Genomic DNA, 17,797 nt, shown 5'->3' with positions numbered 1-17,797 from the left:
CTGGGGAAGCTGAGGGTGACGCAGCTGCTCCTGTGCCCGTGAAGGTCTCCCCTTTCAGCGGCGATTCTTGTTTTGAAAGAAAGGGGTGGCTTTTCACCGAAACCCCTTCCCCTTGGTAAACAAGTCGCGTTCCCGGGCCCGGGCGATGAGGTTCCTCTTGGAGGGACGTTTCGGCAAGGACACAAAGGCTGCCTCTGTCTGCGAAATGGCAGATCGTGAGCTCTCACCCTCCGTGTTGTGTTGGTTTTTTTTTTCTCTCCCTCCCCGCTGCGGCAGGCGAAGCTGGAGGAAGCGCTGGCCCTGGCCACGGACTTCCAGAACTCCCTGCAGGACTTCATCAACTGGCTCATGCTGGCCGAGCAGAGCTTGAACGTCGCTCCCCCGCCCAGCCTTATCCTCAATGCCGTGCTGGCCCAGATCGACGAGCACAAGGTACCAGCCCCCCGAGCACCCAACAGCTCCCCTGGGGTGGGGGGAGAGCAAGGGGGTGGCACCTCATCTGCCCTGCACCCACGGGCTGCTCACAGGCACGTCCAGCTCCCTTTACAGCTAAGAGGACATCTTTTGATGTTCACAGGTGTTTGCCAATGAGGTGAATGCTCATCGGGATCGGATCATTGAGCTGGATCAAACTGGGAACCAGCTGAAGTTTCTCAGTCAAAAGCAGGATGTGGTGTTGATCAAGAACCTGCTGGTGAGCGTCCAGTCCCGCTGGGAGAAGGTGGTCCAGCGCTCAGTGGAACGAGGACGGGCTCTTGATGATGCCAGGAAGCGAGCCAAGCAGGTGAGAAACTTGGGAAGGGTGCAACAGCCCCCAAGGTATGGCCAACCTTGGAGGGCAGGAGATCCCAAGACCGCAAAGGGACTGGGGACACCACCACTGTTAAGCTTCAAAGTTGCTCCTGTTTCTTTGCAGTTCCATGAAGCTTGGAAGAAACTGATTGATTGGCTGGAGGATGCAGAGAATCACCTGGACTCGGAGCTGGAGATTTCCAATGATCCTGACAAAATCAAGCTCCAGCTCTCCAAACACAAGGTAGAGTTTCGCCGACTGGTGTCGGACACTGGGTGGAAGGGTGCTTCATTGGGAGAGGGAGCACGGCAATATCTCCTCTGCCATCAGGACAGGGGAAAGGCATGTCCATGCCCACTGCTGCCATGGAAAACACTCCTCTGGAGGTCTTCACAAGTGCCACGTACCTTCAGAGAGCTGAGGCCAGGCTTCTGAAGCAGTTTTGTTTTCTCTCCGGTTCCCAGGAGTTCCAGAAGACACTTGGAGGGAAGCAGCCCGTCTACGACACCACCATCAGGACGGGCAGAGCCCTCAAAGAAAAAGCCTTGCTTCCAGATGACACTCAAAAACTGGACAATTTACTGGGAGAAGTCCGGGATAAGTGGGACACCGTGTGCGGCAAATCCGTGGAAAGGTAAGTCCAGCCCCAACGTTGGATCAACCGCACTCGTTGACTGAGGACTCAAAGTGGAGAGCAGAGGAGGGGAGGCTGGGGGGAGGCTGGACCTACAGCAAGAGGCAATTTCTTGTGGTGGTTGGAGGAGTTCACTGGGACGTGACAGAAGGAGGTGAGTTTGTTCATGGAAGTTCACGGGGATGTTTGTTTTTCAGGCAGCACAAGCTGGAAGAAGCCCTCTTGTTCTCTGGCCAGTTCATGGATGCGCTGCAGGCCTTGGTGGACTGGCTCTACAAGGTGGAACCCCAGTTAGCTGAAGACCAGCCTGTCCATGGTGACCTGGATCTAGTCATGAACCTGATGGATGCTCACAAGGTGAGAGTGCCTTTTCCAGCTCTTCTCTGGGACACGAGTGGGGCTCGTCCTCCCCGAGAGCCAAAGAACGGAGGAGCCGGAGTTGGTGCCTTGCTGCAGAGCTGCTTCGCTTTGCTGTGGTGCACAAGGAGAGCAAAACCAGGGTGAACAAAGTGGGAAGAAACTTTTACATTACTGGGAAGGTTACAGGAGCTGGAGCTCTGTGCTTCCAAGATGCTATCAGACAGGTCTGTTGAGGGTTTAGCTTAGAAATGGTGGCTGGATTTATAGTCTATAAACTTTGGTCTTGGCAGTTCTCTCCAGCAAAATTCATGTACCAAGCTATTTCAGATGTACCCTCCTGTTTTTTTCCCTCACGTGAAACAACCCACTGGGACTGACTGGCCCCGCTCGACTTCTGCCCTTTCTCCATCCAGGTCTTCCAGAAGGAGCTGGGAAAGCGCACGGGGACGGTCCAAGTGCTCAAGCGCTCCGGCCGGGAGCTCATTGAGAACAGCCGGGATGACACAACCTGGGTGAAGGTGCAGCTGCAGGAGCTGAGCAACCGGTGGGACACGGTGTGCAAGCTGTCCGTGTCCAAGCAAACCCGCCTGGAACAGGCCTTGAAGCAGGTGAGCAGAAAGCTACGGGTAGAAATTGTCTCCTGGAGAGCTTTGCCTGGGCTGCAGGTTTGTGCCGGGAGGTCAACAGGAACCTTGGAGAAGAGGTTTTGCCCAGTGACTGATCTCCTGGCCGAGCAGGACACCCCAGCCCTGCAGCAGTTACCAGAGAGAACTGCAAAGCAGTGGGTTGGTGTCAGTTATTTCCCAAAAAAGAGCCGATAAAAGCTGGTTTGAAAAGAGAGGATGAAAAGATCTCACCGATGTCCACGGCAGGAACAGAGCGGTGATCAGAGTCTGTCCAGGCTGGTGTTTGCTAACGTCCAGTGCAAGAGGGAGACCTAGACTGAGGATAAAAAGCAACAAAGTCAAAGGCTCTTACGTAGTTTTTATGTCAGGGAGATGATTTATGGAATAAACTACCCAGGTGCTCAGAATACAGGGAGTTGTGCTGGTTTTAAAAACATTCAGTTCTTCGGTGCGGCTGATGCCGAGGGGAGGGAGGTGCCTGGATGCTGTGGGACCCGTCTGCTGGTGCTGCACAAACCCAGCCCAACAGACGGGGAGCTTTTCCCCTTTTTTCATTTGTTTTTAGAGTCCCTTTCAGCCCTTTGTCTCTCCAGCTCTGGGAGGTGACTGGAACGGCCCGTTTCGGGAGGAGGAGGGCTAACACCTTTGCTTTCGTTGCGGCAGGCGGAGGAGTTCAGGACGGCGGTGCAGCTGCTGCTGGAGTGGCTCTCGGAGGCAGAGCAGTCCCTGCGCTTTCGGGCAGCGCTTCCCGACGACGCCGAGGCCTTGCAGTCCCTCATCGACGCTCACAAGGTACCCTGGAGCTCTGAAACACAACCCCAGCAACATTTACGGGAGGGAATATCGCGAAATCATAGAATCATAGGATGGTTAGAGTTGGAAGGGACCTTAAAGACCACCCGGTGCCACCCCCTGCCCTGGGCAGGGACACCTCCCACCAGCCCAGGTTGCTCCAAGCCCCCTCCAACCTGGCCTTGAACCCCTCCAGGGATGGGGCAGCCCCAGCTTCTCTGGGCAACCTGGGCCAGGCTCTCACCACCCTCACAGCAAAGAAGTTCTTCCCCAGATCTCATCTCAATCCCCCCTCTTTCAGTTTAAAACCATTCCCCCTCATCCTATGGCTCCCCTCCCTGATCCAGAGTCCCTCCCCATCTCTCCTGTAACACCTTTAGGGACTGAAAGGCCGCTATAATTCAATTACATAATAATTCATTTGGGCCTTTCAGGAGTTTATGAAGAAAGTGGAGGAGAAGAGAGTGGACGTGAACGCGGCGGTTGGCATGGGGGAGGTCATCCTGGCCGCCTGCCATCCCGACTGCATCACCACCATCAAACACTGGATCACCATCATCCGAGCCAGGTTCGAGGAGGTGAGTCCACAGGGCTTTGTTCCAGGCTGGTGGTGAGAGACGGTGGTGGTGGACACCGCTCCCAAGGATGGCCATCGTTGCCCGTGGTGTTGGTTCCTGCCCCTGGTTTCCCACCCTGGGCTGATGGTGGTCTCTGCATTTCCAACAGGTTCTCACGTGGGCGAAGCAGCACCAGCAGAGACTGGAGTCTGCGCTTTCCGAGCTGGTGGCGAATGCAGAGCTCCTGGAAGAGCTCCTGGCTTGGATCCAGTGGGCTGAGACAACCCTCATCCAGCGGGACCAGGAGCCCATGCCCCAAAACATTGACCAGGTCAAAGCCCTCATCTCCGAACACCAGGTGAGCCCAGTGCCCAACACGGCAGGCGCCTGGGAGAGGGGCAGAGGCTTTTTTCTCCTGCTCCTCCATGGAGGAAGCATTGACTTTTGGAAGTCCCTATTAAAACAGTGTGTGACACAACCAGAGCTGTCACCTGGGGACAAAGCCAGCCCAGGGGATGAACCCCAGCGTTTGCAGATCCAAGCCAGTGCTTGGACCACAAGCCCCCATCGCTGGTGCTTCATGGTCCAGTCTCCTCTCTGGGAGGATATTGGCACGTCCCAGCAAGGATCTGGAGCAACAGGAGACTGAAAACATCTCGGAATTACAAAGGTTTTCGTGTCCCTTCTGTATTTTGACAGTCCTTTATGGAGGAGATGACACGGAAACAGCCAGACGTGGACCGGGTCACGAAGACGTACAAGAGGAAAGCTACTGAGACCCCCCACGGGCCTTTCAGCGAGAAGTCCCGCAGCAACAGTACGTCTCCGCTCGATAAGCTGCTTTCGGTGAAACGCGCTACCATGGGAGGAAATGAAACGCATAGGAAACTAATTAACTTTGATTATCAATTAATGAGGCATCCTGCATTGACAGCCACCAGGAAGGAGGGGAAAAATCCAGGTGGCATCTGCCCAAGCGCCCGAGCCGGGGCGTGCAGCGCCTGGGGGAGCTCGTGCCGTCCCTGCTCTTCTCTTTGGTGCTTCGTAATGAGGTTTTGGGGTCTTTTTAAATGTTGTTTTACGAAGCCAGAGTCCACGGGGAATTCCCGAGTGGAAAGGGAGCGCCGGGGGTGGTTGGGTGTAGAGCCGTCCATCACCCCGTCCTCCTGCCTGGGGACACTGTGTCCCTTCGGAGAGCAGCCAGCGAGGCCGTGGGAGGTTTTTTTTATTTGAAAAATAAAACCTGTTTCATTGCTGTTCTTTCCTGGGCGGCTCAGACGTGCCGAACCCATCACCACCACCTCCAACAATTCCTTTTCTCCTTTTTCTTTTTTTTCCCCCAGGAAAATCCTTGAGTCAGGCCGCCCCCCCCAGCATGCCCATTATCTCCCAGTCGGAAACGAAGAACCCCCGGATTAACCAGCTCTCGGCGCGCTGGCAGCAGGTCTGGCTGCTGGCACTGGAGCGGCAGAGGAAGCTCAACGATGCCCTGGACAGGCTGGAGGAGGTAACGGCCACCGGCTGCTCTGGGCTGGGGTGGGGTGGGGGGCAACGGCGCTGGGGGTCACTCGCCAGAGAGGTGCAAGAAGCACTTTTAATTAGTGTCACCTCTTGAATTGCCCGGCTCTTGCAGAAGGTTTCTGCTGCCTTTCTGAAAATGCCAAAAGAAAAAAAGAAAAAAACAACCAACTCCTAAAATATTAAGGCTGAAAAGTACCTTCTGTAATTAACTGCACGTTAATGAACTACTTTGTGCCGCTGCAGTCGGTATCTGCAGAGGTAATGACAGCCAGGCCTGCTTTACTCCTAGTAATTAGTTTAACAATTACTGTCTATATCTTTTCCAAACATCTAATGCCATTTTTGTTTTTATTTATGCTTAACAAAGCAGCTATGCCCAGAAGTGAGTGTTTTTGTTTTTTGTTGCTTTTGCTGTAGGTCAGTTCAGTTTATACGTATTAATGTTTTTTCTTTGTTGCTTTTAACTCCAAGAATGTTTAGAGGAAAAAAAAAAAAAAAAAAAAAAAAGAAAGGGATAAAAATTGTTAAGGTTGCCTTGCTGAGAGCTGCTTGGGTCGTGGGGGTCCTGTTGGGGGGGGTGGGGTAGGGGGATAAGAAGGGGATTAGTGTAAATTAGTGTAAATCAGAGGCTGGCAGTGCCAGGGCTGACAGAGCTGAGATGTGCCCCAACTGCTGCCTGGGGAAAATGAGCAAGAAATCCCTTTTTGGAGGGAAAAGGAGAGGGCAGACGCGGGGCCAAAATGATGCCAGCGATGTGTGTTCCCGCCGGGCAGAGCCTGGCGAGTCGTTAGGTGAAATCCTGGGTGAGGAATCATCTCCGAATGTCCCATCGGAGCCGGGGGGTGTGTGTGTGTGTGTCTGTGTGCAAGTAGCTGATACCTCTGCCCGTGTGTACGTGTTACCGCCGTGGGGGGATGCTGCATCCCGTGTCCGTGGTTCCGTGATGCGCAGTCCACCCGGTGGCTGTCAGCTCCGCTGTGTGTCCTTCTGTTCCTGACCGTCGAGTTGAGCAGCCCCCTCATTAACTGGGTTTATCTGGATAAACCCAAATTAACCTTCCCGGGAGGGTGGGTGGTGAGATTTAGCACCGGGAGCTCGGGCACGGGCTCACCCGAAGGCTGGTGTTTTAGGGTGATGCTTCTTTTTTGGGGGAGGGGAGGGTTCCCCCGCTGACTCTCAGGGGTTTCCTTCCAGTTGAAGGAGTTTGCAAACTTCGACTTCGACGTCTGGCGGAAGAAGTATATGCGCTGGATGAACCACAAGAAATCCCGTGTCATGGACTTCTTCCGGCGCATCGACAAAGACCAAGATGGGAAGATCACCCGGCAGGAGTTCATCGATGGCATCCTGGCCTCCAGTAAGTCCCTTCCTGCCTGAAACGAGCTCGGAAAACAACCTCCTCGGCGTGACGAGGTTGTCCTTGCTCGAGGACCGGGATGCAGACCATCTCTAGCTCTCGTGAGTGGGGTCCCTGCATCGGTTCCTCATTTCTCTCTCCTTCCAGAATTCCCCACCACCAAGCTGGAGATGACGGCGGTGGCCGACATCTTTGACCGTGACGGAGACGGCTACATCGATTACTATGAGTTTGTGGCTGCTCTCCATCCCAACAAGGATGCCTACCGCCCCACCACGGATGCCGACAAGATCGAAGACGAGGTAAAGCACCAAAAGAGATGGGGGCTCGGGGGTGTGGGGTGGTTCCGGCTGGGGGCTGGCAGCGAGGAAGACAAAAAGGAGAGGAAAAAGGGATTGTGGTGGTGCTGGGTTAAAATAATTGGCTGGTACTGATGGTACGGACCGTGTTTTTGAAGGAAAGGCTGCTCAGGGCTGTGTGTTGTCCAGGCAGTGCCTTGTGGTGGGGGAGACTCCCCAAATCCTGGTCCCTGACCTCTCTTGTTGGTGATGGCAGGTCACCAGGCAAGTGGCCCAGTGCAAGTGTGCCAAGAGATTTCAAGTGGAGCAGATCGGCGAGAACAAATACCGGGTAAGGCAAAAGCGGCACAAAGTCTGCTCCATGGCGGGTGGCGGGGGGGGGGGGTGACCGATGGGGTGCCCAGCCTGGCGCAGGGGGGACCCCCTTGGGCTCCCCGGGGCGAGACGGAGACCTCGTCCTCGGGCTCCCGGTGGAGGTGGCTGGGCCGTGTTTGCCCAGCGCCGTCCTCAGCCCCAGGGCGTTTCCCGAATCGGGAGAGCATAAAAGTGGCCCTGTTCTGGGGCAGCCGGCCCCCCCCCGGCCCCGTGAAACGCCGCATTCACTCCGCCGGCAGCCGCCCTTGAAGTTTTCCTCACGGATGAGTGTACCTTACGCCTGTGTTTTTCTTAGCTGGCTCCCGAAGAAGGGAAGAATAATTTCCTTTAAAGAATCTCTTTGTAACGAGCTCGGCTGTTTACGTTTCAAAGCGTTCGCCGAGGTGACCCGGTGAAACGAGCTGGCAACGGAGCTGCCCGCTTCCCTGCCCGCTGGTTTTTGGGGTGATGCTCCGGCCGGGAGCAGCCGAGTTCCCCCCACACACACACCTTTAGCTACACCAGCCCCAGGCTCCCCGACCTTCTCCCTTACACCCAAATAGCGCAAACCCCACGGATTTCTAACTACCTGCAGTTAACAGTTTCCGTGATTATTGCACTGTTAATCCCATAAATGTTTTTCTTGTTTTTCTTTCCCCTCCTCTTCCTCTCGACTTTCCTTCCCCCCCATCCCCACCCCACCCCATCCCCTCTCCCTCCACAACTCCTCTCCCTCCGTAGTTCTTCCTCGGCAATCAGGTACAGTTTGCCTTGCGATGCTGTCTCTCACCTCTTTATTTTTGGGTTTTTTCGTTTTTTCTTAACAAACGTAGCTTTGTGTGTCCGTGATGCTGCTCTGTCCTTTGTGGCTGTGGGAGGATGTGACCTGTGAGCGCTGCTCAGCAGAGCCTGGTACAGGGGGGTGCTTGAGCTGGGGAGGGCCACCCAAAAACACCCTGCATTGGGCAGAAAAAAGGGGAAAAATCAATGTAAAAAGCAGAATTTGATAAAAATGGAGAGATTTTTTGCTCTCCGTGGCTCCTTTCTTGGATACGTTGGGGATATTGATGGTAGCCAGTGGCAAACTGTGGTGGGGACCACCGAGATGCTGATGGGCTCGTGCCCGGGACTGTCCTCCCTCGGGGAACAACCAGCCCGGATGAAATCACGGGGATACAGCTGCCTGCACACGAGGGCTGTACCAGGCTCTGGGTGGGTTTGGATCGCAATCACCATGGAATGAGAATGCCGAGTCCACCCCTTTCATCCCATGAGTAGCCGTTAACTAAACCCTCATCCCCGCTACACCCCCTGAGTAACTCCCAACTGGAGCAAGGCTCCCAAAAACCTGCATGTGTTCCCGTTACTGCCCTGACCCGAGATGAGCGGTGCAGCGTGCGCGAGTGACGGCTGGTTTGGGGACCAGAGCCCTTTTTTAACGGGACCGGAGCATCACGTGTGGTTACCATGTGCCCACTGCCCCCGCTCAAACAGAAAAGCGTATGTGGGTTTTTTTTTTCATGTGAAATGATGGTGTCCTACCAAAAACATGCCCAAAAAGTAACAAAAGTGGACGGATCCAAGAGAGCTCTGGCTTAATTTAGGCAGTGATCGTAGAAATATCTTCAATGGCAACTGAAAAAATCATGTAAATATGGCAGTGGAATTGAGAACTGACTTGTCCCGGGTTTTCCCTGGTGCAGAACTAGCCCTTGAAGGATACCTTACGTAGAGCCCGGAGAGAGGGAAGGCAGCCCCCCTGCCCTCCTCCTTGCCCACGGGCACCGGGGCTGTGCTGAGCTCTCCCACCGCGAGCACCTCCTGGGAGGAGCCCGAGCAGGGAGACCCACCAGGTCCAGGGTCCCACATCCCCACAGGAATGAGGGTCGGAGACGCTGCTACCTCCTGCCCCTCTGCCATGACCCCTCTCAGTGTGGCTTCGCACTCTCTGTTTTCATTTAATCTCTTGGGTTTTGCGTTCTCATCCACCCAGGGAAAAAGGTTGCTGCTTTTTTTTTTCTTTTTTTTTTTTTTCCTTTTTTTAATCATTCTGAAGATGGTCTTGCTTTCAAAGGCTGGGTCCCCTGTCTTCTCACCGCAGCAGGAGCTCTGTAGACCTGGGTGCTGAGTTTCTACATCCGAGCCAGGCTCCCGGTGTCCCGCACTGGCTCTCCCGAGTTCCCAATGCCTGGACTCGGCTGTCCAGGAGAATTAGGGAGCTTTGAAAAAACGGACACATGCTTCCGATTCAGGGGTGCACTTCTTTGATTATCGCAGGCGTTTCAAATCACTAATGAACATCGCAATCACTAATCAACATTGCTGGGGGATTCCTGCCTGGATTCCCATCACTTTGCACTCACCGAAACATCCTCACTGGGCGATCTCTGCGGCGGGGGCTTTCTGGCTGGTGGGGTCAAGTCTGAGGCTCGGTGAAGCCCCTGGACTTCAGACTTGATAACAAGAGGTTTCTGGCTCAGCGGTGACGCGGCACTGCTTGCCTCGCTGATTCACCGGCACTCGGAACCGGCCGGCTCTTTCCCCCACGGGCTGCACCAGGAGGGTCGTTGCGTTGCCAGCCTCTTATTTCCTTCAGGATGGAAAGGCAAAAACTGCAATTCTGGCTGAGAAAACCCACCCAAATTCCAAAATCTCATTTGCTGCTCTAAAAAATTAACTTTCCGGAGTTAAAACTAAAAGGATTTGGAGAGTTGCATCGTCTTAAAACCGCGCAGCAGAAAAACTCCTGTAAATTGGTACCAGCCTGCAGTTATTCCGGAAAAACCTATCTGGAGAAACCTTAAAATCGATAAAAGTGTGTGGGTGCAGCCTTCCGCGGGAAGGAGCCGCGTCCCTTTCTTGTGTCCCCCGGGTCTGAACTGTTCCTTGGCTCCGCAGTTCGGCGATTCCCAGCAGCTGCGGCTGGTCCGTATCCTGCGGAGCACGGTCATGGTGCGCGTCGGTGGAGGATGGATGGCCCTGGATGAGTTCTTAGTGAAGAACGATCCCTGCAGAGGTAAGACAATTCCAGGCTTTTATACAACCGGGGTCTTCTCGCCCGGGAAGGGGAGTTTGAGGACTTGGTACCAGAATGGGTCTGGGTTATCCAAGTAACGGGCTGAAAACTGGAGGAAATGGATCTAAAGCAAATTGTAGAACTTAAAATCACAAGATTTAGCGATACTGCAGCAAATCTCGCAGTGTTCAGCCAGGTGTCCTGGGAGGAGAAGAGGGAAGGGTTGTGTTTCTTGGTTTTAAGACCCCAGCGAGTGGGGTCTTCCCTTTGAGGTGGTTGGTGCGTATGGTGGCTCTGTGGGTGATGGAGTGAGCGCCGTAAAGGTGACCTGAGAGAATTCAAAAGGTTTCAAAGCCAGGAGATGGTAAAATCCTGGTCTGAGATACTCTGGGGAGAAGATGCTCCGTCCCAGGATCCGTGACCCTGTGGTACTGCCACACTGGGCTGTGGCCACGGGGCATTGATGGTCCAGGCTGGTCCTGGTGAATGAGGAGATGTTTCTCCTGTTTCTCTCTCCAAGCTTTCAAGTACTTGATTTCTCTCTGGTACATTTCTAACACAAGTTTCCTCAGTTCATTTGTTGACTTTAGAGCAGGAGCATAAGGAACTAGTTTGGAAACCCTGAGCTGTGCAGGACCGTGCACCTTAAATACCCATTTGCAGCAGGAGCCACTGATGGTGCTGGGTCTTCCTCTAGTGCCTTAGGAGAACTGCATTCTGCCCCCTTGCTCCAGCAGGAAAGGAGCATTTAATGTACAGCCCACTGCGGATTTTGGAGAGCTTGGGTCTGTTCTCCATATGTCGCTGTCTCACTGGGGTCTCCGAGATGTTAATTGCTTGGGATATGTCTTCTTCAAGCTGCTGTCTAACCCTGCTCCCGCTGCCTAATGGCTGTTGCTGAAAGCGGTGTGATTTACAGCCCGTGCTGCTTGCTTTTGGGGAACCTGCGGGGTTTTCCTGCTCCTCCAGCCTCCCCCGTTCGTGCTCTGCAGCAGCTGCTGTTCTACAGCGCCGACATGGAGGTTATTTCCATCCCTTGGTTATCTCAGCGTGGTGCTTCCCTTCTGCAACCGCTACCTTGGCTTTCTGGTCGGTCTAAAATCGCTCCCGTGTCTCGTAGGGCTCGGTGCCTGCCCTCGCTCTCCGTTCAGACACCGTGTGAGACACATCAGGATGTGTCAGCTGGCCCAGGAGCTGATGGCCACAGACCTTCTCCCTCCTTGCTTGTCGAAGGGAGACCCTCCAGCTCTTTGGGGCATTTGGATGAGAATTTTAAAGTTCGCTTTTAATGGGTTGTAGTCATTTCTCTCACGCTTCTCCCCCAAAATTGGTGAAGAGCTGCCCAGAGCTGTCAGAGAGCAGAACCGCAACCTGTCAAAGCTGCTCTTACTATTTTTAAGTGATGTTAAAGATGATATTGTTGTAACACACCGTGTTTAAAGGCCATCGCGCTTGCTTTCCCCAGGGCACTAGAGAAAGTAGAGCATCCACTATGAATTCATGGGCCTCAGGGAGCTTTTGATCAGCCAATTTCTCAAAGAGCTTGACCCGTGGCAGGAGGTGGTTGGTGCAGAGCAAGAGAGTTGGGATGGTCTCGCTGCCATCTGCTGCTCGGAGATGGGCTTTGGGAGACACCACAAGGACACGTGCTCTGACCCCCGGAGCCTCCTGAGCCCCAGTATCGATGTCAGGTTCACGTCAACCTCAGGTCTCATCTCCTTTTGTCCCCTTCCAGCACGAGGACGGACCAACCTTGAACTCCGAGAGAAATTCATCTTGCCGGAGGGGGCCTCCCAGGGAATGACACCCTTCCGATCGCGAGGCCGAAGATCGAAACCATCCTCCCGGGCAGCCTCCCCGACGCGATCCAGCTCCAGCGCCAGCCAGAGCAACCACAGCTGCGCCTCCATGCCATCCTCTCCTGCAACGCCGGCCAGCGGGGCCAAGGTGGGGTTGGCGCGTGAAACCTTCCTCTTTCTTCTTCTTTAAAACCTGGTGACCTCCAAACCCATCTCAGTGAGATGAGAAGGTGTATGGAGGAAGAGGAGGGAGGTTGGGGATCAGGGGCTTGATGGTTACTGTCGTCTCTAGAAGGTGTTCGTGGGGTCTGCAGGAAGAACCCTGCTGTCCACGCGGGTGGTGGGATGGGGCAGGACAGGTTTCCAGCCCCAGCTGGGCACTCATGGCCGGAGGGTCCCCAGCTCTGCAGCCGAAGGCTCCTGGTCCCCAAGGCAGGGCAGTGCTGCAGCCGTGGTGTCCGGCCGGCGCGCAGGAGGAAGCCATCGCCCATCGTCTCTCCTTTCCCACCACATCGTCTGCCCATGCATGTTTTATTTCATGATCTGTTTGGGTTTTTTTTCCCTTTAATTTATATAATTCCTTTTCGGTTTTCGTTTCATTTTAGTGCCGTTTTCCCCCATTCCAGATACATTTCCGTTTCTTTTTCTTTTTTTTTTTTCTTTTCACTCACTCCTACCTCTTCCCCCTCCCACCCCCTCCCTCCCCACCCTTGGATTTTCCATTTCACAGACTCCACATCACTTCTCCCGATGTTATGACAAACCCTGGTTGATAAACAGTAAAGCGGGCACCCCCCTGAGGGGATTCGATTATTCCGACTTCCAGCTCCCCAGCGCCGAGGTAGAGTATGGTCTCGCAGCCCCGAGGACAGGCCGGAGAGCCGCTGGCACGGAGACGTCCTGCTCCTTTGCCTGTTTTAACGCTTTCTTTGTGGTAGAAGCAGCGCTTGTCAGCACCGCTAACGCTCGGACTGTTAGCGTTTTTCATGGGTTTCTAACTCGGATTAAATAAAAACATCCGCCTTAGGATAAAGCACAAGGGCTCGCGCTTCACGTTCCACCTGCTTTCAAAACCGAGAGGGGGAGGTCTCCCTTCTTTCAGCGCTTATAAAAACGGCGCGACTTTTGCCAAGCTTTGATAGCTTTCGGAGCGGCCGTGGTTTGGCTTTTCGGAAAAAAAAAAAAAAAAAAAAAAAAAAAAAAATGGGAATCCGACTTGGGACTTGAAAAACTCAACAGCCGGGTTTGAGACTTGAAAACCAGCTGCGCGGCGCAGGCGCGGTAACCACGCCGCCTCCCCTTTGGATGAAGCGCCCGTATTCCTTTCTCACCCGCGTTAGAAGCACCCATGGTGTGGCCGGCGCTGCCGCCGGCTTGCCGCTTCCCAGGAGGGACGAATTTCGGGGCTGAGACTTTGAATCTCCCTAAAACTTCAGCCTCTCCCTGACCTTATCGATGGGGGGAGGAGAAATTATTAACCCGGTCGATGGCGGGGATTCGCTGCCTGGCGGCGTGCGCTGGCGAGATAGCCGCGTCTTGCTCGGCGCCGCCTCCACGCGGGGAAAGGAATGATTATTGATTTTATTAAATCACCAGAAGGTCAGGAGCACTTCCCCCATTGCCCTAAATTGCCTGCTTGCTGCTCTTAACTTGTTGGTAAAATAGGATCAAGGAGGAGAATCGAAATCGCTGATGATGAAAATGGTACCTTCGCAATCACCCCTTAATGGATTTTAATTCCCCACACACACACCCTCGGCGCCCGAAGGGGAGCCCGCTGCTCACCCCCCCTCTCCCCCACTGCAGCTCCAGTTTCCTGACATATTAATATTTCTAAGTTTCCCAAAAGTCACAAAATTGCGGGGGGTGGAAGGGAACCTCCAGCTGTTGCTTTAAAGCTCATTGGGAAATGCTCTCCGGTGTTTATCTACATCTGCCCAGGGATGCAGCTGGGCTGGAGCCATCCCTGCAGCACGGTGTCCCCGGGGGGACAGGGGACACCGCGGGCAGCCCCTGGGGGGGACAGGGGACACCCCGGGCAGCCGCTTTCCTGCGGCCGCTGCCCCAAACCCAGAGCTTTGGTCGGTGTGTAGAAACTGGAGCTGCCCTTTTCCAACTGGATCCGGGTGCCCTTGCCCACCCGGCGCCTTCCCCTTCGCTTTCCTCCGCAGCGGCGGGGGCAGAGCTGCCTGTTGTGCTGCTTCCCCCCCCCTCCTGCCCCCCCCATCCCAAATCTGCCTTGGCAACATCTTAAAGGTCAGGAAAAGCACCGTTTCAGGATGCGACCGAAGCCCATTCGCTGTGGTTTGTGTCCCTGCATCTCGCTCTTCAAATTTGTCTGTCCCCCAGGGTTGGGGGGTGCATGGAGCTGCCTGGGGCACCGGCACCGGGGGGACATCCCTGTCCCTGGCAGAGTGACACTGCGCTGATGCCTCCCCCCGACCACGGGATGTGTTTCTCAAGACACCGCGTTGTATTTGACCTTCCAAAACGGTCCTTCATGAGCTGCTTAGATGCTAGAATACCTATTTTTGTAAGATTTCACATTCCCTTTGTGGAGCTTTTGAGCCCGGAGGATGCTCTGCCCCTCCGATGGAGAGCAGTTTTGCTTTTATGTTTTTTTTTTTCCAACAAATAGCTGTGCATCACCCTGCAGCGCACAAACTGCCCTTGCCCTCCAAATTTTCAGGATCCGAGCTTTTTTCTTCTTTTTTTTTTTTTTTTTTTTTTTTTTCCTTTTAATTAACCCGCTGCTGAAACGACAGCTTGTCTTCTCCTTGACCATTAAGATGGGTGTTCCTTAAAAGATGTCAAAATCTTTTCGCCGAGGTACTGATCTCGGATGGGATCTTGGCCCACTGCGGACCCGGGTGATGGCTAAAGGGTGCTCTGTGTGTTCTTCCTCCCAAGGTGACCCCCTCGGCGGGCAGCAAGCTGAAGCGACCCACCTTCCACTCCAGCCGAACCTCCCTGGCTGGGGACACCAGTAACAGCTCCTCACCAGTCTCTACAGGTGCCAAAACCAGTCGGGCAGGTAAGTTTAGGTGCAAAGACCAAAAAAAAACTCCTCCCACCGATGTTCCTACTTGAGGGCTTAAATTGGGAGAGAAAATATTTGAATATTTAGGGAGCCCGCAGTGAGTTGGGGAGTCGCCACCGCTGTGTCCCTGCCTGGGAGAGGGGATGCTGCAGCGCTTTTAGAATCACAGAGTGGTTTGGGTTGGAAGGGACCTTAGAGATTATCCCATTCCACCCCCCTGCCCTGGGCAAGGACACCTCCCCCCAGACCAGGTCGCTCCAAGCCCCCTCCAACCTGGCCTTGAACCCCTCCAGGGATGGGGCAGCCCCAGCTTCTCTGGGCAACCTGGGCCAGGCTCTCACCACCCTCACAGTGAAACGTTTCCTCCTGACACCTCATCTCAACCTCCCCTCTTTCAGTTTAAAACCCTTCCCCCTCGTCCTATGGCCCCCCTTCCTGATCAAGAGTCCCCCCCCGAGCTTTCCTGGAGCCCCTTTAGGGACTGGAAGGGGCTCTAAGTTCTCCCCGGAGCCTTCTCTTCTCCAGGATGAACCCCCCCAACTCTCTCAGCCTCTCCCCATAGCAGAGGGGCTCCAGCCATCTCCGTGGCACTTCTGCAGTGCGAGGGTTTGCTGCTGCTTCATTAAAACCTTGGAACTAATTTATCCTGATGCCAAACCCACCGTTCCAGGGATGCTGGGCGGGTGGTTGAAAGCAGCCGCAGCAGTGCTGGGGATTTGGATGGGATGGGGAGGAATCATCATCATCATCATCATCATCGTCATTTTCTTCCTCCTCCCGGCTCACCGCTCTCTCTCTCTCTCACGGCTCTTCCAGATCCTAAAAAAACAGCCAGTCGTCCCACCAGCCGCGCCGGGAGCCGCACGGGCAGCCGGGCCAGCAGCCGGCGGGGAAGCGACGCCTCCGATTTCGACCTGCTGGAGACGCAGTCGGCGTGTTCGGACACTTCGGAGAGCAGCGTGGCCGGCGGGCAGGGCAGCTCACGCCGGGGCATGGCCAAGCCCTCCAAAATCCCCACCATGTCCAAGAAAACAACCACTGCCACCCCAAAAACTCCAGGCCCTAAAAGATAATACTGTACCCACGCCCTCCCGAAAGCAAGAAAGAAAACCCAACCTGTGTCCAATTTTTAACCCTTCTACGTACATTGGATGTATATTTATTCTAAATGGGAGAAACTATATTGTTAAAAGTGTAAAAGAAAGTTGTGTTATGAAGCTGCCTTATTTGGTTTTTTGTTTTTTTTTTTTTTTTTTCCTTTTTTGTAAGTTACTATTTTCATGTGAATATTTATGTAGATAAAAAAATTGCCTCTCGGTGACCCCTGTTCAGGGAGGGGCCTGGAAAACTGAAATGTGGGAGAGAAAGAAAAAAAAAAAAGAAAAAGAAAATAAAAAAAAAAAGGAAGCAAAAAAAAAAAAAAGGTCAAGATGTGAAAGTGTAAAGAAAAACTAAAATATAAATAGGATTTCTGCGCGGTGCAGGGTGCGAACCTGCTTTATCTTTTAGGATTGTTTCCTAAATGCATCTTTATAAACTTAACTTGCTGTCTCAGCAAGGTAAATTATATTTAAAAACAAAGACCTGAATCCTACAGTGTTCAAGGAACTCTCTTTTTGTAAATCACAGATACCTCAACCAGAGAAACATGAGGTGAGGGGACTCGGGGCTTATGTTTCCATTTTTTTTAAAGCTATGTGGTTTTACCTGAAGAAAGCGGAGTTTGACTTAATAAAATTTGCACACACTACAGCGAAGGTCATGACAATTGCTGTCTTGAAAATACTGTCCCGGCAACTTCGTTTTTTTTTTTTAAAGAACAAAGAAATGGTGATGGGTTTTGGGGGAGGGAGGGGGGGGGGGTTCACGCTGAAGCCGGCCCGAGGAGAGCACGCTGGTAAAATTGCAGCTCGGGATCACGCAGATACATCCCTTTAGCGGTGGTGGGTCCTACAAATTAAGAGGATTCTTCTGGATTGATGGCTTAAAAGACCGACCCAAGGTGTTCCTTACAGAATCGCTATTTATCCGCATCTCTCTCTTTTTTTTTTTTTTCCTATTTATTATTTAACTGGTCATTCCACTTCCAACCAGGCTGAGATTGATGTGACCTCTGCTCCTAGAAGAAATCTGGACTTACACGCACAGTCGCTTGTCCTTGAAATCGAGTCTCACCAGCACACTTGCTACAAGTCCTGTCTCGCTTTTGTACGCTACTTTTTCTTTGTAATAAAATCAAACTGACCAAGTGACCAGGAGACGGGCCGGGGGAGAGGGCTCCGCGGCGCCCCTCTATTTATTAAATATTGTTCCTCTCCGGCTCTGACCGTGTTGCTGTGTGATTCTCTCAATTGGTTTAAATTGAGGCAAAACTGAAGCTCTACCAATGAATTGTTTAAAAACCAGACACATTTTTGTATTAAAATTGCTTGCGGTAATAAACAATCTTGCCTCCTACTTTATTCCACGGTGTTAGCTTTGTAAGTACGAGAGCTGAGGCTGTTCATCCCACACGGGGAGGCGACGGCTGCGCCAGCCGTGGGGTGTCTGCACCCAGGTTTCCTTGCAGAAGGGAGCAGGGAACCACCAGCCCCAAAATTAAAAGGCCTGGGTGGGTGGGTGGGTGGGTGCTGGGAAGGGTGCCCGGTG

At 53.4% G+C, this 17,797-nt stretch overlaps 1 protein-coding gene across 1 annotated transcript in view; it reads left to right on the top strand.

Moving 5' to 3' along the window:
• The window catches only part of MACF1 (microtubule actin crosslinking factor 1), a 121,896-nt gene extending 104,294 nt beyond the window's left edge, over positions 1-17,602 (top strand). The window contains exons 81-101 of the mRNA XM_074162236.1: positions 277-432; positions 578-784; positions 917-1,036; positions 1,258-1,427; positions 1,625-1,784; positions 2,201-2,395; positions 3,077-3,205; positions 3,640-3,783; positions 3,932-4,120; positions 4,462-4,579; positions 5,106-5,269; positions 6,478-6,640; positions 6,788-6,942; positions 7,196-7,270; positions 8,035-8,052; positions 10,192-10,309; positions 10,882-10,888; positions 11,983-12,256; positions 12,839-12,949; positions 15,019-15,142; positions 15,965-17,602. Of these exons, the coding sequence (XP_074018337.1) occupies positions 277-432; positions 578-784; positions 917-1,036; positions 1,258-1,427; positions 1,625-1,784; positions 2,201-2,395; positions 3,077-3,205; positions 3,640-3,783; positions 3,932-4,120; positions 4,462-4,579; positions 5,106-5,269; positions 6,478-6,640; positions 6,788-6,942; positions 7,196-7,270; positions 8,035-8,052; positions 10,192-10,309; positions 10,882-10,888; positions 11,983-12,256; positions 12,839-12,949; positions 15,019-15,142; positions 15,965-16,221 (3,054 nt within the window). The 3' untranslated portion in view covers positions 16,222-17,602. The remainder of the gene's footprint in view (positions 1-276; positions 433-577; positions 785-916; positions 1,037-1,257; positions 1,428-1,624; positions 1,785-2,200; positions 2,396-3,076; positions 3,206-3,639; positions 3,784-3,931; positions 4,121-4,461; positions 4,580-5,105; positions 5,270-6,477; positions 6,641-6,787; positions 6,943-7,195; positions 7,271-8,034; positions 8,053-10,191; positions 10,310-10,881; positions 10,889-11,982; positions 12,257-12,838; positions 12,950-15,018; positions 15,143-15,964) is intronic.
• Positions 17,603-17,797: the final 195 nt, after the last annotated feature.

The sequence above is a fragment of the Numenius arquata genome, chromosome 21 (genome assembly GCF_964106895.1).
Source record: "Numenius arquata chromosome 21, bNumArq3.hap1.1, whole genome shotgun sequence".
NCBI lineage: Eukaryota > Metazoa > Chordata > Aves > Charadriiformes > Scolopacidae > Numenius > Numenius arquata.
This window is presented reverse-complemented; position numbering and strand designations above follow the sequence as displayed.